At 57.5% G+C, this 24,551-nt stretch overlaps 1 protein-coding gene across 4 annotated transcripts in view; it reads right to left on the bottom strand.

Annotated features, from left to right (window-relative positions):
• Positions 1-24,551, bottom strand: part of CBFA2T3 (CBFA2/RUNX1 partner transcriptional co-repressor 3) — a 95,670-nt gene that overhangs the window by 6,839 nt on the left and 64,280 nt on the right. For 2 of the 4 annotated variants that reach the window (XM_019742676.3, XM_019742678.3), the window contains exons 2-11: positions 20,818-20,970; positions 17,434-17,511; positions 13,916-14,157; positions 13,677-13,766; positions 8,694-8,875; positions 7,827-8,050; positions 3,914-3,999; positions 3,090-3,288; positions 2,482-2,550; positions 757-947 (exon numbers count right to left, since the gene is read on the bottom strand). In XM_019742676.3, the coding sequence (XP_019598235.2) occupies positions 757-947; positions 2,482-2,550; positions 3,090-3,288; positions 3,914-3,999; positions 7,827-8,050; positions 8,694-8,875; positions 13,677-13,766; positions 13,916-14,157; positions 17,434-17,511; positions 20,818-20,970 (1,514 nt within the window). The remainder of the gene's footprint in view (positions 1-756; positions 948-2,481; positions 2,551-3,089; positions 3,289-3,913; positions 4,000-7,826; positions 8,051-8,693; positions 8,876-13,676; positions 13,767-13,915; positions 14,158-17,433; positions 17,512-20,817; positions 20,971-24,551) is intronic. The other 2 variants (XM_088800196.1, XM_019742677.3) reach the window with 2 other exon arrangements.

Genomic DNA, 24,551 nt, shown 5'->3' with positions numbered 1-24,551 from the left:
AACTAGCCTAACCCAGCTGGCCATGTGAGCAGGGACACTGGTGAAGGCCCCAGGCTGTAGGACAGGAAAGCCCAAACCTGCCCTGGAGAAGGGCCTAGGTGCCCATTAGCCTCTAAGGCCTCTAGGACCCCAACATCTCCTGCTGCCCCCGCTCACTGTGCTGGACCACACTGGCTTTCTCAGTCGACTGCCAGGCATGCCCCGCCCCCACCCAGCCTTTGTCCCTGCTGTTCCTCCTGGGATGGCACTGCTCCCCTGATGCCTGTATGCTGGCTCACTTCCTCCAGAACTGCTCAGACATTACTGCTAGCGAGCTCTGCCTGACACCCTCACCCTCCTTCCTACACACGTCCACAGCTTGAAATGCCCCAAGCATCAGCATGAAAACAATGTCACATTCTTCCCAATTGTGTGCATGTACCAGGAGCCGAGGGGGTGCTTTAAATGTCACCTGGGCTCTTCATATCCTCCTCCTGCTGCCAGCTTTCACAGGTTAGAGACAGCCCAAGCTTTGGCATCTGCCAGCCTGGGTGTGAATAATGCCCCCCGCCCCACTTCCTAGGGAGTGACTGGGGCAAGCCTCCTCCCCTTCGGAGCCCTCAGTTTCCACATCTGTACAATGGGGACATCCACAGGCCCTGCCTCACCAGTCCGTGTGGGGTCAAGAGAGTTCACAAGGCTGCCAAGGTCAGAGCTGGGAGGAGGCAGAGGGGCTCAGGACCTGGAGGTGGTGTGGGCTGCGGGGCGGACACCTACCTCACTGGAGTCCTCCTGCTGGTTGATGACGGTGAGGGCATCCTCTGAGGCCTGCCGTCTGGCCTCAGCCAGGGCCCGCTCCATCTTGGCGCGCTCCGTGCTGATGAGCTCGTGGGCCTTCCGCTCGGCATCCGACACGGCTTTCTGCAGCTCAGACATCGCCTGCCGCTTCACCTCATTCACCGCCTCCTCTGGAAAGGACACTCGGCTGTGGTCACATGGGCCAGACTAGATGGGTCTCCCAGGCCTCCCTGTCCATGGCTTGCGTATAAAGGACCATGTGCATCCCCGCACTTGTGTGCAAACATAGTCATAGGGGAGATCTCCAAACTCACCCTCTCCTGCAGGGTTCTCAAACGCTAGCGTGCTGTGGCACCTTGAAAGGGTAGGGGTCAGGCCCACCCCCAGATTCTCATTCAGGAGGCCTGGAGAGGGCCTGAGAATCTGCATTGCTGACAAGTTCCAAGTAATGCTGCTGGACTTGGCACCCACTTTGAGAACCACAGCTGTACTGTTTTGCCCCAACGACTGTCTGTCTTCCCCTGCGGCCCATCCAGAATCAGTCCAGAATGCCTGGGTTAGGGCTCTGCATTGTTATTTCCCCCCAAAGCCCTCTATTATGTCCTCCACACTCAATACCTCTGCCCACTCACGTCTGAGGATTCAGAGTACCCACTGTTCTTGCTGTGGCCAGAGCATCTGCTGAGATTACATTGCACCCTCCAACACTGGACACATCATGGCCCCCAGCCCCCACTAAACCACCCCCAATGGCCTTTCAGACCTGCTTCAGTTTACCTGGCAGTGCCGTCCTTGCAGCATTGTGTGAGGGAGGCTGGGCTGGGTTTCCGCAGGGCTCCCATTGAAGAGGCTGAGACAGACCTCGGCCTCCCATGCAGTGTTTGCACACTGTGTGCTGGCAGTGCCAGCTGCAGCCGCCTGCCCCCACGTCAACTGCCTGAGCTCCACATGGTTGGCACCAAAGGTCGCATAAGGCCCTGCCACAGGCCAGAGAGAGGCAAAGGGGACAGGCCCAGGGAAATAAGGGTCCCTGTCCTCCTGTCTAGGCCTGCCCCCTGCCTCGCTCTAAGCAGCTGCTGACTGTCTGTGGCCCCTCAGCCTCCAGCTATGGGCTGGGACCCTCCCTTCTCTGTGCTTTCAAATTCCTGAGATGGCCTCCCTCTAACTCTCCCTTCACACTGAATCCATCCGCAAAGCCAAAGACACCTGGGATCTTACCTCTTTTCTGCACTGCCACCACCCCTTCTGAGCTCCTGCCTGTCTCTCTCGCTGCCCCCTGGCTCTGGCTTTTGCCCAGCCCATCCCTAAAGTCTGTTCCCACGATGCAATAAATGTCCCCCACAGCAGTCCCCTGTTGCCGTGTTCAACGCTATGCCGAGAAGGCCACACGAACTCCAGCTCTAAGTGCCCTTCTCATGTATGTGTATGTCTGGGCACATGCGTGTGCATGCTGGGCCTGAGGCCCTGCTTGCTCTGCTGAGGCACGGTGCTATTCCCCAGGAGGTGCTGGGTGGCAGTCGTCCTACCCTGGATACTGAAAGCACTGTAACCCTGCTGGGAGCCCCGTCTGCGAAGCTCTGTGAGCTTTGCCCTGAGCCAGGGGCCCAGCTAAGCAATCCACCAGACGGAAGCTCCTTGCAGACAGACAGGGCAGGAGGGTCTGAGTCCCAGCCCCCAGCTCCGTCTCCCACCACCCTCACTCACCAGCTTTCCTCCAGATCTCCTCGGGCATGTAGCTGGAGAGGGTCCTAGGCATGAACTCCCGGTGCACGTCTGAAACACAAGGACTAGCGTCACACACAGGACGGGGTCACATTCCGCTGGGCCACTGGACCATGGCATGAGTATGCTCTTGGTGGGGGTCCCAAGAAACCCATAGGTGGAAACGTTGTATCATTTCTGGGATGAGGGCAGGGCAGCATCAGGAAGGGGAAGGCTCTGGAGCTGAAGACCTTGGACTCAGCTGGGAGCTGGGCCCAGCCTGAGCCTCTTTTGGTTTCCACGGTCATCATCCAGGGGATGAGTAGAAAGCATCGGGTCCCCCCAGCTCTGAGCCCCTGGCCCACCAGAACTGTGAGTCTGGGCTTCCTAGTGGGTCAGGTGGTATCTTTGCGCAGAGCAAAAAAGGCACCTCTTTTTCAAGTGAAACTGTTTTGGGTGCTATTTTATTGCAGCGCCTCTATAAGGGGTCTGCTCTCATGGGCACTGGCTCCGTCCTGTATCCCAGCTTCATGTGCCCCACAGGCTCCCTGCACTACCCCTGTGTGACTCCCTGCGTTACTCCCACTGCCCCTTCCCCAGCCAGTACGCACCTAGCTGAGACCCCTCTGTGCCCGCAGAGCTGCTGAGAGGTCGGGTGGGGGTGGGCGCGGGGCCCTTCTTGGTGTCCTCAGCGTCGCTGTAGCGCCTGACCCAGTGGTTGAGCTCCTCCCGGTCAGCCTCCTGGCACCGGCGCAGCACCGTGAGCGACCGCCGTGTCTTCTCAGCCATGTCCATGATACAGTTCAGGAGCTGCCAGTGAGTGGTCGGGCAGCCTGAGTGTGGGGCTGGGGAGGCCCTTGTCCCACACTTCTGGGCCTTGGCCAGCCTGCTGTCCAAGAGGGCCGGCCCTGGGGGACTCAAGGCAGGGGTATGAAAACCAAGCTCTACTGCTTGGAAAGATCCCTGAACAGCTGAGGTGGGGCTGGAGATGGCCCACTGGTCTCTCCCCAGAACCCCCAGCATTGAGGGCACCTCGTTTGAATGCAGGGGGCTCAGGGACCTCCTTTTAAACCTCGAGGTACGGTCTGTCCCGCAGAGCACACCCGGCCATCACCACCCTGAAGACGACACCACACCTTCTGCCTAGGCTTCCTCCCAAAAAGGGAGCAGGGGTGAGGATGACCCTGGAAACGGTATTGAAGGGGTCCCATCCCCATGCCAAGTGACCTTCCCCTGGGAGACTCTCTGCAGGGGCAGAGAAGGGAAGGTTCTAAGGGGCTGATCAGAAGTGGAAGGCGGTCTGAGATGGTGCCTCCCCCAGGCCCCGCCCCATGCCCCCCAGGGTGGGCACAGAGCAAAGGGGAGCCCACGTGAGCTCTGCCCCTGCAGCCCCACAGGTTGCCATGGCGCCCGTGTCCCTGGCCTGGACACTCACGTTGTTGAGGTGCTTCCATTCCTCAGCCCATTCTCGCTCTGTAAGCCTGTGGTCAATCACTTCCTCTGGCCGAGACCCGTGGACCGCTGCAGGAGGGGAGTGGATGCTCATACTCCACCCCTCACTCCCCCAAACCCTGCCCCATACTCCCCATGCCCCTCCACAGGCTGTGCCCACCCAGGTAAGACAGAGAGGGTAAAGAAGGGGACCCTGGGTACTGACCCTCTGCCCACTGCCCTACAAGTGTCAGGAACAGGCCTGGCCTCTAGTCAAGGCTCGGGAGGAAGATGCCCTTGTCCCCATCCCTTGCTCTGGCTTTGGTCATCCTTCCCCCACATCCCTGTCTCCAAATCCTGTTGCTCTCACTCTGTCTGGCCCCTGCTGCCAACTGAGCTTGCCTCAGACTGCACTTCTGGAGCCTCACCACTGCTCAGAAGCCCTCAGGGCCTCCATGTGACTGCCTAGCTCCAGCCCAAGCTTTACCACTTCCTTAGCCCTCTGGACTCCTGTGTATCTGTCAAAGCCCGAGTCACAGGCCCCCTCCTTCTCAGAACTGGGCCCTTAGAATTTCTTGAACCCCGTGTATCTCTAGTTGTTTAGTAATGGTAGGTGCTTCCTTGTTTATTCTTGGTCCCAATCCTCCAACAGGCTGTGTCAGTACACAGGCAGGGCTGGCATATCCCGTTCTCCTCAGTGTCCACTGGGCTAAGCTCTTAGCCCGGCAAGTGTTCCAGCTTATCTGCTAGGTCTCCAGTGAGCTGGTTCAAGTGTGGTCTTCTGGGAGACAGGGGGTGTTGGGGAAACCAGCAGTCTTGACACTATTCCCCATGGGACCTGGGACCCCCATCTCACCTCTCCAGGCTTCAGTTTCCCTACCCTGCCTACCTCTGGGGGTGTGAGATGACTTTTAAGAAGGCACGTTGGTGGAGAGAGCCCGAATGCAAACAGGCTCTGTGCCAAGTGCTTTATCCCTTGCATCCCTGTGTTGACCTCCAAGGGAGGGTCTGCTATCATTCCCAATTTATAGATGAGGGAACTGAGACTGCTTAAGGGGAAATGTTTGCCCAAGGTCAGCCTGAGCAGAGCTGTGCCCTCCACCACTGGCGGGTGCAATGGGGTGTCCTCCACCCAATCAGAAACAAAACCACCGTGAGCTGTGAAATAAGCACAAGTGCAGCAGCGTCTGTTCCCACCAGGGCTCCTGTGGTTTTTGACCCACGGAATGCTCTCACTGCTGCTGGTTTGGGTGCCCCTGCTTGCACTGGGGGACCAATGCCCATCGATGCTTTGGGGTTGTGGTCTCTCTATTTAGCCTTTTTCAGCCCCTAAGGGTCTTTTAGGCCCTGAAACCCAAAATGCCTCCCCAGATTGCAGCAGGGGTGGGAGGTGGTGGCCACAGTCCACTGTCCACGACCCTGCTCTGCTGCCTGCAGAACCACGGCCTGCGCCAACGCCCCAACCAAAATAGTGGCTGAGATCTGCCCAACAGCTGGTGTCTATTTTTGCATTAGCAGAAGCGGGTGGGAATAGCACCTGCCTGACTCCACCACAGGGAGCCAGACGCTGTCACCTGCTGCCTGGGCCCGGGCCCTGGAAGCTTCCGCAGGGTGGGGGCAAGGAGGCCTCCTTGTAGGGAGCGAGGCCTCTGCTGACCCTGCCTCTCGGCCCCCCATTGGTGCTCTGGGCCTCTGTCTCAGGGGCGGCTGTTTCTAGGTACACTGGGGGGTGGGGGGGCCCTGGGGGAGGGACTGATCTGTTCATCACTTTGCAGTCAGGCAGATGTGGCTAGAAGACTTTGGGCATGTTAGTTATGCTCTCTGGGCCTCAGTCTCCTCATCTGTGATGTGACCGTGCCAATATGTCACACACATATCGGAACACATCAGGGTCCACTGCCTTCAAGAACTGAGTAATGGATATAATGCGAGTAAGAGGTGGGTGCTGCCTCCCAGCCTTGTTGCCACTATTATTAATAACAGCTGGGTCTCACAGCACCCACTGTGCACTGCGTGAACTTCCTCCATCCTCACACGACCCTGAGGGGTGCGACTCCTGTTAGACCCAGCCGACAGAGGGGGAAACTGAGGCACGGAGGTCATGTGACCCACCCAAGGGTGTACTGTGGGGGAGTTGTGGGAGCTAAAAGGACCAGGCAGTCCCAAGGTCTTGCTCTCACCGTGAGACCTCCACTCCTCCCTTCAGTGGCTGGGAAGCACGACGCCCAGCGTTCCCGGGGCCTCCCTCATCTCCTCTCACTGCAGGGCTCACCCAGTGACCATGCTCTTACGGATGTGGTGTTCATTTTTTGTCTGGCTCCAAGAGTAGGATGGGCATGTGTGGTCAGTGGGGCTCAGTGAGAGCTCATGAGTCCTAGAGAGTGCCCACTTTCCCTCACGGTGCCCAGACACACCTGCGGGAGTGCCTTGGGGCCAGCAGGGTCTGCAGCTCCTGTGACCTGGGGACCCCACATGCCAGAATTCGCCCACCCACCCTGCCCATAAATGGGCTCTTTCTGGCTGGCCTGTGCATACCACCTGCGATTTTGCGACTTATAGGAAATGAACATTTGGTCATTCCGATGACCTAAATATATTTCTTATATATGGTCTTCATCCAGGGTTCCTGGCTCACAGCTCCCCAAACCCTTGGAATTTCCTAAGTGTAGAGAGTAATAAAGGTGTCTTTTGTTAAAGTTAATGAGGTGACTTTGGAACAGGATGGAGGCTGGTTGCCCAGAGAACCAACCACGTGAGTAAAGGGTTGGAAGTTTCAGTCCCAGCCCTCACCTCCAGGGTGGGGAGAGGAGCTGGAGGTTCAATTACCAACGGCCAACGGTTTAACCAATCATGCCGAGGCAATGAAGTCTTCATGAAACCTCAAAAGTATGGGGTTTGGAGAGCTTCTGGGTTGATGAACATGGAGATTTGGAGAGAGTGACTCACTCAGAGTGGGTATGGAAACTTCACACCCTTTCCCCATATCTGTCCCTATGCATCTCCTCCATCGGGCTGTTCCTGGGTTATAACCTTTTATAATAAACAGGTAACCTAGTAAGTAAATGTTTCTCTGAGCTCTGGGAGCTATTCTAGCAAATTAATCGGACCCCAGGTGAGTTTGTGGGGAATCTCTGATTCATAGTTGGTCAGTCAGAAGCACAGGTGACACCTGGACTTGTGACTATCATCTGAAGGGGGGAAGGCAGTCCTGTAGGACTGAGCCCTTAACTGTGGGCCCTGATGCCATCTCCAGGTAGATAGTGTCAGAATTGAATTCGATTGTAGAACATTATTCTGGTGTCCAATTGCTTGGTGGTATGTGGTAAGCACCCCACCATGTGGAAACTGGGCCCAGGACATAATTTACTGCCCTTCCCCTGCCCTAACTGTAGAGTTCATCAGCCTCCCCTTTCTTGTCTCTATAAGGAGATGAACACACTTGTGCAGAAGCTGCAGGCGACTGAACGATGTGTGCCTGGCAGACAGCCAGAGCCCCTCAAATTGAGTGGCTCCAGGTCCCCCACACCCCATACCTGCCCGTACCTGCCTCTGTCCAGCTGGAGGCCCCAGGACCAGGCACATCTACAACCCTGTCCCTGGGGAGGGAGGGGCCCTCCTGAACCCTCAGGGTAGGCATGTCAAGCTGCCTGCCCCCCAGATGGATGTTCAGGAAAGATGGCTCTTTCTCAGCTGCTTCCCAGCGCAGCCCAGCCAGGGTAGGGCTCCCCTCTGGGCCTTGGGGCCAGCTCCCCACTCAAATCCTTTCTCTACACCCATTTCCTCTGCATCCTTCCCGGACAGACACATGTACACAATAGCTCTCAGATGTCCTCCCCCCCACAGGCACACGACTACTCCTGCCAACATGCATACATGTGTCCCCCCGCCCCGCCCCTGCCCCCCAGCACACTGCTCACCGAGTTGTCGGTGGCGCTCCCGCAGCTCCCGTGGGTCAGGGTGGCGGTAGGAGTCCCGGGAATGGTGGGCCAAGGCCATGTCCTCCAGGCGGTAGTGTGGAGGCGGTGTAGGGTGGGGCAGCCCATTGCTGGGGCTGAAGCGTTGGGCGGGGCTCAGGGTGCATGGTCGTTTGCTGAGGTGGTCAGGGTGCATTGGGTCGCGGTCTGACCCATTCTCTTTGGTCCTGGCCCAGAGAGCAGGTAGGGAGCCAGTGGTCACGGGACCAGGAGCCATGGGTAGAGGTCCAAGCAGGAGGGGTGAGAGGGAGACAGAGGTGGTGGGCAGAGAAAGGGAGAGACAGAGACAGAGTGATTAGACCAGTCCGCTGGGGGCCCAGCCTTGACTCCACCCCTCATGTGGAGGCTCCGGGGCCCAGTGGTCAATAAGCCTGAGCTTCTGTCGAGAGAATGGGGAGAGGGAGACACCCTCTCCTAGCAGCAGGACCAGCACCTGTTTCTGTCACCCAGCAGTGAGGGCCAGCCCAGGTGCCTGGGGACCTCACGCTGCTGGATGATCAGAGTGCACGTCTAGCACAAAGGGAATAGCCATAGGATTTCCTCCAGACAGACTCCTTCCTGCTTCTTTTCTTGTCCTCAGGAGGCCTCACCACAGCCCAACAGGCAGCCTCTCGGAGATTCAGCCTGTGCAGTGGCCTTGCAGGTTAGGCTGAGCTCTACCAGCCTGCTCACTAGCTACAGGCGATAGTATTGACCTGAATGCTCTCAGCCCTAAAATGAGGGCGCCAGCTGAGCTGTGGTACCAGAGGCAGCTCTGGACCTGGTCCCTCCACTGTCTCCCTCCCCAGCCATAGGAAGCCCCTGAGGTACCTGTCAGGTGTCCTCCTCTTGCCGTTCTCATTCACTTCCAGCAGGAGCTCCGAGGAGTCAATGGGGGAAGAGGCATTGGCATCCAGCAGGAGCTGCTCGTGCTGGGCCAGGTACTGGGCAGGGGTCTGCTTGGCCAGGCGGGCGCAGTGCAGGAGTTCCCGCTGAAGCAAGGGCAGGTTTGCCTGTGGTGGGGAGAGAGGGGGGCTTCTATTTGCTGCTAATGGAGTTCAGAGCATGAGCGAGGGTGTACAGCTCCGCTCTGATGCCAGGCAGGGAGGCCGATGGCCAGCCTCGCTGTGTGACTTTGGGCAAGTTGCACGACCTCTCTGGATCTCAAGGTCCTCCACTATAACCTGGGAATGAGGGCAGGAAGACAGGCTAGGCAGGACTATGCCCCCTAGGGCATACAGTGATTTGGGGTGCAATGGGATTCGAGACTCGAGCCCAGATCCTGGTCTCCCAGGCTGGGCCTCTTCCACTTTACCGAGCTCCCTCCCACGGTGGCATCTGGGCAGTGTGAGGAGGGAACCATGATGAGGATTCCTTGCCTGCACCCCATGTAAACCGTGTGGAGGAGGAAACTGAGTTTCCAAGAGAGGAAGTGGGCAGCCCCCCACACAGCTAACTGTAGATGGAGCAGGGAGCAGGACTCCAGTGTGTCTGCCCCAGACCCCCATGTGTGCTGGTGGGAAGCCCCTACTCTCCCACTTCCTGGAAGTTCCCAGCCTGGCCTTGAATGAAGCTTGGAGTTCAGACTACGCACATTAGCGTAGTCTGCATCATTCTGAGCAGTCACACAAGTCACCGCCTGTGGCTGTACCACCCATGGTTCTTATAACCATCGGGGATGGACATTGCAACTTGGCTTCACATTTATTGGTAAGGATTCTAGGGCACAGGGGGTGAAATGCTATGTGGGATCGGGTGGGGCATAGGATTCCAATGCAGACCCTGCCTGTAACAACTGTGTGTAATGGCTATTCCCTCCTGCCTGTGCCCTGTCCTGGTTCCAGGGCCTCCCAGAAGGCACTGCTGGGTGGCAAGTGGGCTCCTCACGCGCCTTCCAAAGAGCCTTCCGAGAGCCACTGTGGGGTGGGGGGGTGGGGGGGGAAGGCTGGATAGGGGCCCAGCGGCAGGCCGCTTGGGAGAGCCAGAGTTCTAAGTATTTGTAAATAAATACAAGTCTCCAACTTTCTCATGGCGTTTTCAAAGCTGCCACATAGCCCTCTCCTGCCTCTGCCTCCCCAGAACTCATTAGCGCATCCACCCGGACCCGATCAAGCAGCCAATGCAGTTTTGTGCAGCAGCGCCTGCTGCCAGGCCTGTTTTTCTATTTGGATAGCTGAATGGGGGCCAGCCCGCCATCTGTCGAACACGTTAGGAGCATGAGCTGGGAAAGGAGGTCCCGGGAGGTCTGCAGACGCCAAACATCCTCCTCTCCCTCGATGGCCCCTCCTCTCCCATGCTGTGTCCCCTCGGCTGGCCCAGCAGGGCGGGGACAGCACAGGCACCGGCTGGGCGCTGTTAGGGCGGTAGAAACATCTGGATTCCTGGCCGGCTGGAGCCAGCTGGGAGCCGGGACCACGGGTGGAGGCTGGCCGGGTGGGGCCGCCTCTCCCAGCTTCTGGAAAGCCCCACCACTCAGCTATGCACAATGTTGGGCTCAGAAGAGGGTGCTGGGGACCCAGGGTCCCTGCGTGGGGGGAACAGGGACCCCAGCCCAGAAGGAATGAGTGGAGACTGTGGAGAGCCATGTCTCACAAATTCCCGTGGGGCAGCAGTCTCCACTGTGTCCCCAAAGGCCCAGGATGCCAGGAAGGCCTTGTCACTTCTGTGCTAAACAGACTAAACTGGTCTCAAAAAGCTCTCTGGATCACAGTTCTGCCATCTGACGGTTCTGATGATGCAGAAAAGACCGGAACTACCCTCTTCACAGATGGGCACTCTGGAGAGAGGGAAATTGGTGTTTGCAGAAACAACCACAGTGTTAGTTGAGCTGACGCTTCCCACGTAACAAGGATTTACGATGTTTCTGCTGCTTCGCCAAGCACTTCATCTAATGCCCACTCAGCCTGCATGACTGTGGGCCCTGTGGCCAGCCCACTCTATTCTGCTGGGTGATCTTGGGCAAGTCACTTTAACGCCTCTGACTTCTGCCTCATCTGCAACTGGAACTGGGAAAAGCTCCTCCCGCTCCTCCCGCCCTGGGTATAAGAGGCTCCTGTGAGCTTCGTGCAAATGAACACATCCATTCCCACCCCTGTGAGGCGGGTTGTCACTTCCCGGTGATCGGGCAGAGGACAGAGGCTGGAGTTTTGCAGAAGTCTACCGCTGGAGCTGAGGTTTGAGCCAGGTGGTTAGCCCAAGCTGCCCTCTCAGCCACAGTTCCTGCCTCTGCGCAGTGGGACAGCTCCAAGGGCTGCTGTGAGAGTGCGTGGCTGCCGACCACACAGCGCGCCTGGTGCACTGTGAGTCCTTAGGAAGACGCCAGCACCATGCTAGCAAAGGTCACAGAGGGGGAACCGAGTTGGCCCAGTGGGCTGAGTAGAGGGCACTTCTGCTGGGTTCCCCCACAGAGCTCTGCATTTCACAGCAGCCAGGGCTTCTGCAACGAGGTGGTGGGGGCCGCTCCCCAGGCAGGACCATGGGGCCAGGCCTGAGCCTCGTCAACAAACCCTGGAAACAGAACTGGCTGCACCCCAGGAGCTCCACGTCACTGAGAGGAATGGACTCTGTGACCTTGACAGTCCCACGGCCCAGGGCCCTGGGTGGGATCCCAGGCTCCAGGCATGGCGGGCAGGCCCCTTACCCTATTCCCCTTGCCCTATTGGGAGAACAATTGAGGCATGAAAGCCCTAAGAGCATGTGAGAGCCACTATGGACAGAGGGGAAACCGAGGCAGAGAGGTACCTGGGCAGGCAGTGATAGGCTGGGCGTGTCCTGCCTGGTGCCTCATTGGGGTGTATCTGGAAGGATGCTAGGGTGTGACGTGTAGTGGGCAGGGGGCTGCAGACCTGGCTGGGGTGAGCAGGGGACTCAGATGTTGGCCCTGCCTCTGCTTCTCGGATAAACAAGGGCAGCTGATGCGGGCGGGCGGGACATCTGCTGTAAATATTTGATCCGACAGAATAAGCAGGCGCACTGTGTCCCCAAAGATGGGGAGCGGTGGAGTCAGCAGTAAGTTGAAAAGAGGAGAGAGAAGGGAAGGGCTCCTAATGAATTGCAAATGACTGCCAGATGGGCCCAAACCCTGCTCCATGCCAGCAGCCTCTTTGTCACCACCTCAGGAGTGTGAGCACAGTGGGGTGTGGGCAGGAGGGCAGGAAGGAGGGAGGGAGGGAGGGAGCAGATGTGGGGGCACGACATGGGGTCCCCTTGGTGAGAGACTGCAGGGAACAAGGTGCTGGTCTGCGGCATGGCCTATGAAGGCCAGGGGCGGGGGATGGGGGTGGGGTTGGAGTCTGATAAATCCAGGTTCCAGCCTCAGCGCCATCGCTCCACCAGTGGGGCAAGACCTCAAGGCCTCAGTTTCCCTGCCTGTTCATTGGGAATGGTGCCTGCTGGGGGTCAGCAGGGGCAGCTTTGAAGAGTTTTGCTAAGCATGCCTCGTCTGCAGAACACTTTTAATTCCCCCGATGAGGATAACCAACATGTATTGAGCCTGTGCCCAATTCCTCACGTGCATCTTCCCAAAGCCTCAGAATGATTCCTACTTTACAGTTGCAGACACTGAGTACAGAGGAGTGAACCAGCCTGACCCAGGCCACCAGGGTGTTTCAGTGGCAGGGGCAGGGCTCAAACCGGGGAGCGTTTGGTCTGGTCTGTCCTCAAGATCCTCTGGAAGGCAGCCCCACCAGGCCTGGCCATGCAGTGACTAGGCCCAGGCTGGAAGCATCTCGCAGGCTCGGGTCATGGGAGCCCCAAGGAGAGTCCAGCAGCAGTCAGTGTGGGCGTCTCCCAAGTGAGACCCCTGACACTGACCTTGGGAGGTACACAGCAGCAAAGGGTCATGGGGTCAAACACATTTGGGAAGCATTTCATCTCGGCCCCTCTGAGATGTGTGTGACCTTTGTTTGGGGAAATGAAGACCCTGAAAAGCACCACAGTGAAGATGCTGATCTAACATGGTCGAGACCTGTGCTTGTGCTTGTTAACAGACAGGTGCTGAGTCAGTGGGCCTGGGCCGAGCCCAGGAACCTGCATTGCTCACAAGCCCCTGGTGCTGCTGCTACCCCAATACCAGCTGTTCCCACTGAGAGGCCTTGGGGCATTGTTTACTTCCCATGTTTGGCCACATGACCTTCTTTTCATCTGATTGCCATTCATCTATCCACGTTTCCATCCACACACCCATCCACTGTCTGTCTGTCCACCCATCTATCCCTCCATCTGCCCACTGTCCCTCTCCTCCTGTTTCAGCCACACGGCCCCCTTGCTGTCCCTCGAACACAGTGGGTACCCCCTGCCTCAGGGCCTTTGCACATGCCTGGAAAAGGAAGGCTCTGTGCTCCGCTATCCACCTGGCTCCCTCCCTCCCCTCCTCAGCCCTTATCATTTGTCCCTTCCTTGTGGTTGGGCACAGAATTTATAGCCATTCCTGGTTAGCTGCCTCCTCTCCCACCAGGCCATTGGCTCCAGGAGGGATTGTGTCTGCTTTGCTCACAGCTATATCCCCAGGCCTCACATAGTGCCTGGCACATGGTAGGTGCTCAAAAACTAGCAGTTCAGTGGACGAGTCGCTTTGGCCAAAAATAACAGGACTGATTGGGGAGTTCTGTCTTAGAGCACTGGGTGAGGTGGCTGACTAATCCAGTCTGGCAACTAGTTTACAGCCTTAACTAGTAGGAATCGGTCCTGACTGGTCAGAGCTGTTCCCCTGGGGTCCCAGGTGGGCTGAGCATGCTGCCTGGTCAGAGCTGGCAGGGAATGGACTCAGGGCTCCTGGGGGAGGCCCCGGTGTGAGGGAGCAGGGTTTGCCGTTACCTTCAGGAAGGGGATGACGAATGGGCGGAGTGGGAAGTTGGTAGCCTCCTGGAGCTTGGAATGAAACTCCTCAATGGTCAGCGTGGAGTTCTGAAAGGAGAAAATCACTACGCATCAGCCCAAGCCCCGTCCGTCCAGCCTGGGGAGGGCGGGAGGCCTGAAGGTTGGGCATGGCCCAGTGTCACCGCGTCCTCGCTCAGCAGACACATGGCCTCCTTGGCTGTGCTGCCTGGACTCACCACAAGCCCCAGCACCAGCGTGCGCACGCGCTCTCCGATCTCTGGGGAGATGTCGCTGCCGAACTGCTGCAGGGTGGTGAGGAAACGCTTGAGTTTGCTGAGCTGCCGTGCCCCGCAGGCTGGGGGCAGGTGCTGTGTGGACAGCGAAGCTGTGGATGAGGTGGCTGGGCCATTGCTGAAGCCATTGGGCGTGGATGGGGTGCCATTGATGGCCGTCGGTGAGTGGCTGCTGCCGTTCATCACTGTCGGGGGGGAGAAGGGGGTGTGAGGAGCACAGCAGAGAGCTGCAGCTGCCCCCCACCGTCCCACCCCCGCTAGAGCCACAGGGATGCCACATGGGTACTGACACCCTTCACAGATTTGCAAACCAGGCCTGGAAAGGTATGGCTTTGCCCCAGGGCCTCAGCAGGTGGTGGGCTTCGCGGGCAGGCCCTTCACACCCCAGGGAGATGCCAGGGTGCTCACGCCATCTGGCAGGTGCCCAGCAGGCTGCTCAGCATCCACTGCAAACAGGCAGAGGGACTTCTCTACTGTTAGAGACCTGTCAGCCCACTTCCCCTCTTCTTGGGGAAGAATCCTAAGAATCACCCTAAGAATCTGGTCACCCCACCTCCATGACGATGGCCCTGAGAGGTACCCACTCCCACACAGGCACCATTGCCTGCACAAGAGTCCCAACGCCCAGGCCGATGGGGCTGGGGTGGGGCAGAGGGACCCGGATACCCCAGGACAAGTGGGGATGGATCCTGGAGTGGGAGGCACTAAGCAGAATGCTGTCTGAGGCTGCTACACACATGGATACGTGTGCATATGGGTCCCAGGCTGCGTGGAGGACAAGCAAGTGACCTAAGGGACACATGCTGAACACAATGCAGGGGCTCCGGGAGCAGCATCCCAGGGCTAGAAGACGCCAGGGGTGCTGTGAAAGGTCCCAGGGCAGGACCTCCTCCTTCAGCCACAGGGGACAGACCCTTCACACTGGAGGCTGGGGAGCCCTCCATGCCTGGCCACCTGCATCTGGTCCCCAGGCCTCAGAATCCTGACAGGTGATCACAAGGGTCTACAGAGAAGTCAGAAGCCACAGGTTCCCAGGGCCTTTGGAGACAGTGGAGGGGCTCCAGATGCAGGTGGTGGGGGCAGAATGCCTCTGGGAGGCCTGAGGCTCAATTGCTAAACCTGGCGGCCACTCACATCTCACATCCTCGGCCACTGCACAGGCACCTGCCCCAGGGAGCTCGCTCACGTTCGCACACTCATCCCCTTGCCTGCTCACCTGCCTGCTCCCTCATTCTGCAGGGGTAGGCACTCCCTGCGTGGGGGTTGGAAGCCACATCCTGCCTGAGGCCCCACGGGTGCCTACACTAGCCCAGATAGGCTGTGTGCGTATGGGACTAGGGGCCTGGCCTGTTTCTTCATCTGCAAATGGCCCTTGGCCCAAACCAGAGATGGATGGTTCTCTACTCCACAAATGCCTGGCCCCTCTGCTCCAGGTTTCCCTGGCTTATAGAACCCAGGTTGTCCTTCCACCACCGGAAGGAATTCAAAATGCTTGACCCTGATTGCTTTTACATGTGGGTGATCACTCATCAATAATTGGCCCCCACTTAGCAGAAGTTTGGAAACCATTGATTGAAGGTCAGGGCTGACAAAAACATGTGCTGCCTTCCTCTAGGGAAGGGACAGGCATAGCAATGGAGCCTAGCACCCTGCTCCTGGGGCCCAAGTCTTTCTCAGCATGGCTTTCCCTCCCCCAGTGATGGAGACGCAATGCAAGCTGAAACCTGTTTGCCCCTCTGGTCTTGAAGATCTTAGAAATGCTTTCTGGGCTGCAGAAGTGACACACCGGCTCTGGAAAAGTCCCACAAGAGAGGTGTGCCTCGCTTGGGCCTTCCCTCTCACTCTGGGATGGACAGTGAACGCCAGACACAGGACAGGAAGAGGCCTTGTCCCTCACCGTGTCTGAGGCATTGTCCAGAGGACCCTTACAGAAACCAGAAGACCCTGCTGTGGTGCTAATTTCCTGTCTCACCAGTGAGCTTCTGCCAACCCCGCGGCGAACGCTGACACACACACACCCTGGTCAAGACTGATGACAGCCACTGGCGGTTACTGCAGCTGGGCCAAGAGATGGCCTGCTGCCACGGGAGACCTCACCGCAGCGGGGGGCTCACTCCTCCAGGTGGAGCTAGGCTATCACCTGGGGTCTGTACCTTCCAGAGGCTTCTAAGACGTGCGGCTGTCCACGCTGTCTGGGCCCCCACCCACCGGCCCCTGGCCTGGCCTGGGCCTGGCCTTCCTGCAGCTCCCTTACCAGCCTGCCCTCGGTGCCTGGGTCCTCCCGGAGGCCTGCTTGCCCTCGCTGGCCCGTGCTCCCTCCCGCAGGCTGCTGGGCAGTCTCAGCAGCTTGCTAAAGAGACGCCGAAAATAACCCCCTGCCACAAGTGCTTTCATTCCACAACAGGTGTGTTACTAAGTTAGACCACACACGTGTCCCCAGCTGAGGTTTGGGGGCACACACTAGCACCCCCACGGCTCTCCCAGCCCTGGGCCTGGGCGAGGGTCAGGCTGAGATGAGGAACCAACAAACAGCCCCCTGCCCCCACCTCTGCTACTAGCCCCTCTCCCGGCTGCAGGGGTGGCTTAGGGGCTGGGAATCACACAAGCCTGATAGCGTTGCAGCTCAGCAGATGAGCCAGACACAAGAGCGAGGCCAGGCATCACAGAATGGCAGGAGGACCACAGCATCACAGGACATAAATAATGCAGAACCGTTATGTCACCTCCTCTCAGAGCCCAGAGCTACATGGTGGCAATGCCTGGGCTGCGCAGCGCAACTGGCTTGTAGCGGGGGCCTGTCCTAACACTGGCTGACAAACACTCTGACCGTCACCCCGTAAGAACTTTCTGTTATGGACACCGGCTATGGCCCAGCACTTTGATGGAAATGTCCACTAGTGACTAATGTCCACTGAGCACCCAATGTGTGCTAGGCCTCGTGCTGACTCGATCAGCAACATCTTATGGTCCCTTGTAATTGCCCTGGCACCAGGGGCTGTGATGACTTCTGGGGGGGAAACTGAGGAACAGGTATTACCTACCCAAGGTCACCCCACTGGGAAGAGGAGGAACTGGGACTTGACCTAGGCTGAGGTTTGCCCTTCAGATGCCAAACTCTGGACTTGCATTGACAATCTACCTTCTCTCAACGCTGGGATCTGTCATACTTGCCTGGTTTTTGTGGACTGGGACCAAGGAGCACAGAGAGGGTGTCCACCTGCCTAAGATCACACAGCTTATGAGCAGCAGGGCTGGGGTGTGAACGTGGGTCTGAGATGGGGACCTCAACTGCTCTGCTCTCCTAAGCTTGCCCCTTGAACCCCTCTCCTCTCTATGGGAGGTAGGCCTCACTGACACAGCAGATGCAATAGTGGGTTGTGTAGTCAGTGGGGTCATTGCCAGGGCAGAGTGTGCAGGCGAAGACCTCCTGGGAGGCCCATGGTTTTTGTTATTTTACTTACAAAGACAGACCATAGACCATTTTAAGCAGCCATGAAAACGGCCATGGGGCAGAGACATCGCAGGCCCATCCTCTCGATCTGTAAGCAAAATAAGAAAAACACGCTGTCAGGAAAGGGGCCACGGGCAGGTGGCTCTGCCCTGTGGGATGTCTACAGTTGACCCCTCCCCTCTCTGCCTCTTGACAGCAGTTTTGGGGATCAGGACCGTCACCACCTTTGGCCAGTCATTCCCTTCTTTGGGCCTCAGTTTCTTCTGTAAAATGACGGAGCTGGATTGGGGATCTCTTAGGATCACTTCTGGCAGGACTTTCTGGGGGCCTACAAGAATTTTGGTATCTTCACCGGCATAGGTGGGACACCCTGGTTCTTAAAAAGCTCTCTTTCTGGAATGTGCCTTGTGACCCCACTCAGCACCATCCTCAAGGGATCTGGAGCTCAAGCGGAATTGCGATTCAGGGCTTGGTGTCTATCGACAGACAACCCCTTGGTGTTTCCAAAATGAAGCCCAGGACTGAGCTGCCACGAGGGGATGAAGCACCAAACAGGAAAGGAGATTTGATTTGTCTGAGCTGGAGTTAGTGGGTGGAAGCCACAAGGAGACAGGCTGGATGGCTGTAATCAGAGAGTGAGTCCCCCATCACAGGGCGGTAATCAAGGGCAGGATAGCGTGTTAGCTCTTTGAGGGTCCTCCCAGCTGCAGAGTAGTTCCTTACATTCCTTCCCACAGTTCTCTCAGCCCCCCTGCCCACCTCCCTGGCCACACTTCAGCTTCAATTCCAAAATGAATTTGTGCCCAGGGCAGTCAGTGGGCAAAGAAAACCACAGCCCTCAAGCCATGGTTCAAGGTCAGCCTCTGGTAGCTTGGCTCACAGGCTGGTCCTGGGGAAGCCAGGGAAGCTCTTGGCAGGAATCCGTGGCTGAGTGCAGAGGCTCCATCCATTTGGGCTGCCACCAGCCAGGTGCACAGACGTGGTTCACCACCTTGCTTTCAGGGAACTCACTGGGTTAGGGAACAAATCCGAGGTCACCTTGGAGGTGGCCTGACACTCAGATGGCCCCAGCATCCTGATAGAACTAAAGCATTGGCTTAGAGAAGAAAGTACCACTCGTCTCTTATGACCTCTGTGCTCTAAATAGAGCCGGGACCTTGAATCTAGGAGCCTGAGCCTGAGGTGGGTAGGGGCACATGGGGACGGGAAAGGCATGAGGGGAGGACCCTGAGCCACACACAGGCTTGCTGCCCACATGCACATCTGTTCACAGGCCTCATGAAAGCACACGCGGACAGTATCAGCTGACCCAGCCCCATCCCCAACCTAGAACATCTGGTTTCCAGACCAGTGTTTTCTGGATCATGGGCTCCTGGACCAAGAAGAAAAGTAGGCTGAGGAAGACGTGCCCATGAGGGTCGGGGACCCGGCTCAGAGCCCTCGGCCAGATCATCAAGTGTCTGCTGGTTTCTCCTGCTTGGAACCAAACACAGTAGGTTGTTTAAGTGGAGGCCCATGGCCTTGTTTCTTGGGAGCTGCTGCCATCCTGTCATGAGTAATTCTTTTTCTCCCCGGCTGAGGTAGAGGCTGGTGAAGTTACATGTAGTCCAAGCCTCCCCACTCTACCTACGTGGCCCAGACAGGGCAGCAACTGTTTAGTGGACGGAGATTCTGCCTGTGTTTCAGTCAGAGGTGAGGACTGACTCTTCCAGAAGAGAGGGAGGGGTGGCCTGATGGTCACAGTGGCCATGAGAATGGAGTATGGGAGAAAGTGCAGCCAGCCTCTAGCCCCTTCTAGTGTGGCTGACATAGGCAGACCAGGACCTGTGGGCTAAGGACTGTGGAGCGAGTGCTCTGCTGCCTTGGGCCCCATCCCGGTGCAGGAGGCAGGGCCGGGGCCTGGTCCATTCTGTTACACATGGGGACTCTGACTCAGACCCGGTAGGAAGGGGGAGCTGAAATGTTCTGTGCCAAGTGAAAGTGCAGGGAGGGGTATTTGGTAACTGAGCTCCTACTGTGTGTTGGGACATCCCTGCTTTCAGGCGGTCACACCTGGGAGCAGGTGATACCATCCCATTTATCAAACTGAAGCTCAGAGGGGTCAGGAGACTGGCTTGAAGGCAGCATCCAACAAACAAGGGGCCGAGCCTGACCCCACAGCCAACGTCTTTTTCTAGAGGGAGGCTGGGTCATGATGAAGCTGGGGCTGGCTTTGGGTGGCAGAACCAACACCCTTCACATCCAGGGGTAAAGGGAGCCAGGCTGTGTCCTGTGGTCCACACTGGGCTCTGGGCAGAGCTGTGGGCCCTGGCTGGAGGCAGCAGCTTTTACTTCTCAACTTAGTGGGGACCAGGGGCCACCAGCTGAGGAGTCTGAGGTTCCTGCCACACAGAGGGATTTCACTTGGGTTTCAAAACCTGCAGAGCGGTCTCTGAGTATGGAGCTTCTGGCCTCTGAACATGGGGGTGGGGATGGCATGTGCATCCTCTCCAACACCCGCCAGAAACCCTTTAGGATGCACTGCTAAGCCCTGAGGTCAGGGAACACTGGCCCCCACACCAGCCCAAGCCTGAGGGGTTCCTTGCCAACTGCTCAGGACCCAAAGTCACTGAGTCCCCAACTTCTCCAACTCAAAGGAACAGGGCTTTAGCAGTGGTTGTGGACTCTGGAGGCTTAACCAGAGCTGCTGTGAATTCTGAATCCCTCAGCGTGGATGTGCCCAGGGCTGGCGAGACACTGCCTGAAGGTCTGGTCTACCCACCATGTCACCGGCAGCTCAAGCCCTGCTGACCCCAGTTCTTGGCTGACCCTCACATCCCAAGGAGGCCTGGCAATAGAGCCCCTGGTATCTGAGCCAGTGTGGAGCTCCTTCAAAGGCAGAGTCACCTCCAATGGGCTCTCTAGCAGGGCACAGGCCTGACTGAATTCACCTACACTTTAGTAACCTGCTGTGTGACTGTGGGAAAGTCCCTGTCCCTCTCTGAGATCCAAATGTAACAGCTAACTTTGATGGAACACTCACAATGTGCCAGCCTAGGTAAGAACTTCTATTAACTCAGTTGTCTTCATAGCAGCTCCGTAAGGCAGGGACTATGGCCAGCCCTGCATTATAGATGAGGCGTACCAGGCCCAGAGAGGTTAAGTAACTTGCCCAAGGTCACACAGCTACAAAATGGAAGAGCTGGGATTTGAACTTCAAAGCTTGGACTCTGAGGCATGATGAAATCCTCCCTTCCCAGGGCCCAACGGTGAGTGTTTGAGTGTTCAGGACAGAGGGCCCACAGCACTGGTTTGATTCACACGCAATGAGGTTTGGAGCCTCAGACAACTCGAGAGGCCCCAGAGGCACCTCTCTGCTATGACCCACTCAGTGCCCAGCCCTGGGGTTACTCACTTGTGTGGGGCGTGAAGGAAGGGTGCCGCGTGGTGCCCTGGGATGAAGTGGGTGGAGGGGGCGGCATGCTGGGGGGCGTGGACTGGGGCTGTGTCTTCACCTCAGCGGGGGAGTCAGGCATCGCTGCGGCCTTCTTCTCCTTCCTGTCCGCTGCTGCAGCCCGGGGGAGGGGAGAAAAAGAGAGCCAGTGAGGCAAGTTGAGAGGGGAGGGGGCCAGCGTCGCCCCAGTCCCACCTGGTGCCCAGACAAAGCCCCAGGCCAGCAGCTGTTTGGGCTGTGGGGGACACCCAGCTGGACCCCAGGTGGCTCCTGGCTCTGCCCACAGAGCCAGGCCCAGTGCCAGGGCCCAGTTCACCCCAGATAAGCCCTAGGTATGCTCACAGGTGGCTGACATCCCACCCACCTGGGACCAGAGGGTAGGCTTGGGTCAGCCCATTTCAGTTGGGCTGAAGGGTGTGGTTGCAGGAGCCCTGAGCTGGCCAGACTGGGATGGGGGTCCTCACTGGGGGAGTGGTCCTGGACCTGCAGACCAGGGAGTTGCCAGCACCCTGAGGCAGCCTCCACCAGCACCTCCTGAAGGGCCTGTTCAGACATACATGCTGGCCTGCCCACCCTCATTTCTGGTTCAGCAGATGTGAAGTGGGTCCGAGAATGTGCATTTCCATCAGGGTCCCAGGTGAGGCTGCTGCAGCAGGTTGGGGCCCCAATAAGGCTGGTCTGAGGGGGTTATTCAAGGAGAGACTAGGTGGCAGGAACCTCTATTTTAACCATCTCTGGCCCTAGGTGATTCCTGGCAGCAGCCAGGCTGAGGACGCAATTGAGTTTAGGCAGTTCCAGGCCTGCCCACTCAAAGTATGATCTGTAGACCAGTGGATTTTGTCCCTAGACACTGTGTCAAGAGTCCCAAGTGGTCTGACGCTCTGCTAGGGGTCAGATGTGAAGAGAGGGTGGAAGTGGCAAAACCAAGCCTAGGGGTCCTAAGCCCCTGGCCTCACAAAGTAGGACCCCGAAGTAAAGGCCTCCAGGTGGATCTGACCAGCTGCACACACCCTGAGCCAGTAGCTGCCTGGGTATTCTTTGCAGGTGGAGCAGGGCAAACCCTGGGCCTCCCCCTGCATCTTAATGCAGGATCAGCCAACGCCCCAGCAAACCATGAAGATCTGGGTACAGTGGCTGGGAGTTTGGGGGGCCCAGCTGCTTGGGGCCATCGAGGTAGACATTCTCTACCTGTTACATACAGAGCTGCAGCCCACGCTGCCCCAGCCACTGCCCTGAGTTCGTCCTGCTAAAGCTGATGGGGTCTCATCCAGGGCCGGGGGAAGGTAGCTGAAGCCTCTGTCAGGGCTCAATAACCCTTAGCTGTCACTATGTGACGACAGGTCTTGTCCCCTCTGTCCCCCCTGCCCCCATTCTCCCCTCCTAAGGGCCCCACGTGATCAGGGCAGACACAGACACACGTGCATCCAGAGCGGTCCCCCTCTGGGGATGGCGATTAATAATGCGAATAAATGGCATTTACCATTCTCTCGTGCCCAATACTGTGGAAAGCTCCCTTCATCTCCCCCCATCTTCCCCTTCAGAGTGGAGATGCCCACCCCCCTGCAGCACCGGGGTGGGGCTCTCACAGCCCTCCACATCCCAGGGCCCTGCGGGGTGAGAGCAAAGCCCCCTCGTTGCTGGGCCCCATGGAGGGGAAGCAGCCGGAATCAGCAGCCACCAGGCCTCGCAGCACCTGCTGTCCACTCAGCTGTAGCTGCTGGCCTCCCTCCCGCTGGGTGCCCTGCCCCCTGCAGCCTGCCTGTCAGGAGGCTGACGGTTGGGCACACGTGCACTGCAGCTGTGGGGCCCATCAACACTGTGCCTGGCTGCAGGGCCAGTGGTCAGTCCCCGGTGACAACCAAAGAAGGCAAGTGTGGCCGGTCACTGTGGGCCTCAGGCCACCCCTGAGTGCAGTCCGTCCTGGCCAGCCCTTCATCTGACCAGGCCACCCCAGGGCAGGCAGTCCCACCAGCACGCCTGGGAGGGCATTTTGGATGCCAGGCTGGCCATGGGATGCAGGACGTGTTCCGAATTTCCAAAGCCCTTCCCCACTGGGGCTTGGTGGGAGCCTCAGCGATTGCACAGACCAGAAAAGCAGATAAAGGAAAACCCCGTTGGGGAGGAGCTGGGGGACCCTGCCAGGGCCACCCCAATGGTTCACTACTCCTCACATGGTGCTTGTTTCACAACCTCACCGTTGGGGAGGCAGACACAGGGGCTGGGCATGGGCAACTCAATGCATCACACGTCTCCACAGCCCTTGAGGGACAGGTTCTGGACACACTCATCCCATGACACCCACTGGGTGGGCACTGAGGATGGAGCAGGCAGTGCTCTGTTGGTGCCCAGCGACCTCCTTTGGCAGAAAAGGAAAGGTAGGCAGGCCCGAAGCCGTCCGTTTACTTAGGAGAGGAGGCAGACTCATTGTATGTAGGCCCTACTCTCAGCACTGGACAGTCATTGCTCCTTTTATTCTCACCAAAACCCTGTTTTATAGGCACAGAGCGGTGCAGTAATCCGCCCAAGGGCACACAGCAAGTATGGGTGGGTCCTTGTAGGGTCACATGAATCTGCAGGGTTTCAAAGTCCCTGGCTGTCACCAACAGGCATCCTTCTTCTAGAAGAGGCACCAGGTCTGAGATTCAAACCCAGGTTGACTGAGGCTGCAGAGGGAAGGGGATTCTTCTGTTGTCCCATGACCCACCTGGGTCATGGGTCCCAGGGGCTTCACATGTGCGGATCACAGGTGCACCATACAGGGCCTCATGAGTCCTTCTTGACTCTTCAGTCCCAGCTCTATTGCCTCCTGGCTGTGTGACCTAGGGCAAGTCACCTCACCTCTCTGAGCCTCTCTACTCTGTAAATGAGGCAAGGATGACCTCCTTCTATCAGGCAGGCAGGAGGTTAGATGAGATAAGGTAAAGGGTCTGCACATGAGAGCACTCAGTGAAATTTAGCAAAGGTTTATGGAGAAACTCGTGTGCTGGGACCCTGCTCTTGAGGCTGCCCTCAGCACAGACCCCGCCCCAGAACACAGAAAATGACAAGGGCTCTCAGGGAAGAGCAGAGGTGGTGTAGAGATAGTGAGGAACAGCATTTGTGGTCATGGAACACAGAATGCAAAAGCCAGTGTGTTAAGGGCCTCTAGTTGTGTAGGAAAAAGGAAGGTCAGCTAGGACTGGGCTGGCTAGTACTGTTTCCCCGAAAATAAGACCTAGCCAGACAATCAGCTCTAAGGCGTCTTTTGGAGCAAAAATTAATATAAGACCCGGCATTATTATTAATATAAGACCCGGTATTATTATATTATACCATAATATATCATATCATATTATATTATTATTATAAAGACCCGGTCTTATGTTATAGTAAAATAAGACGGGGTCTTATATTAATGTTTGCTCCAAAAGACGCATTAGAGCTGATTGTCTGGCTAGGTCTTATTTTCGGGGAAACACTGCATGCAATGGGGAGCCACTGAAGGCTCTGCACAGCAGCTGAAGCGGGTCTCGAATATGCACATTGTCTCTCCTGCCTAAATCCCTTCAGCAGCTTCCCTGCAAGTGGGGCTTCAACAGGCCTAACCAGGCTTCTGTGGCCAGAGGGCAAACTGCAGATGCCTCTCCAGGATGTTAGGAGCCACCAGATAGGGGCAGCCCTGTTCTCCCTGTGCAGGCTTCCTGCCCTGTCCCCGC

Source organism: Rhinolophus sinicus, chromosome 8 (genome assembly GCF_057876585.1).
Source record: "Rhinolophus sinicus isolate RSI-liver-muscle chromosome 8, RSI-T2T, whole genome shotgun sequence".
Taxonomy (NCBI): domain Eukaryota; kingdom Metazoa; phylum Chordata; class Mammalia; order Chiroptera; family Rhinolophidae; genus Rhinolophus; species Rhinolophus sinicus.
The sequence above is the reverse complement of the archived record's forward strand: the minus strand, read 5'-3'. Positions and strand labels throughout refer to the sequence as shown.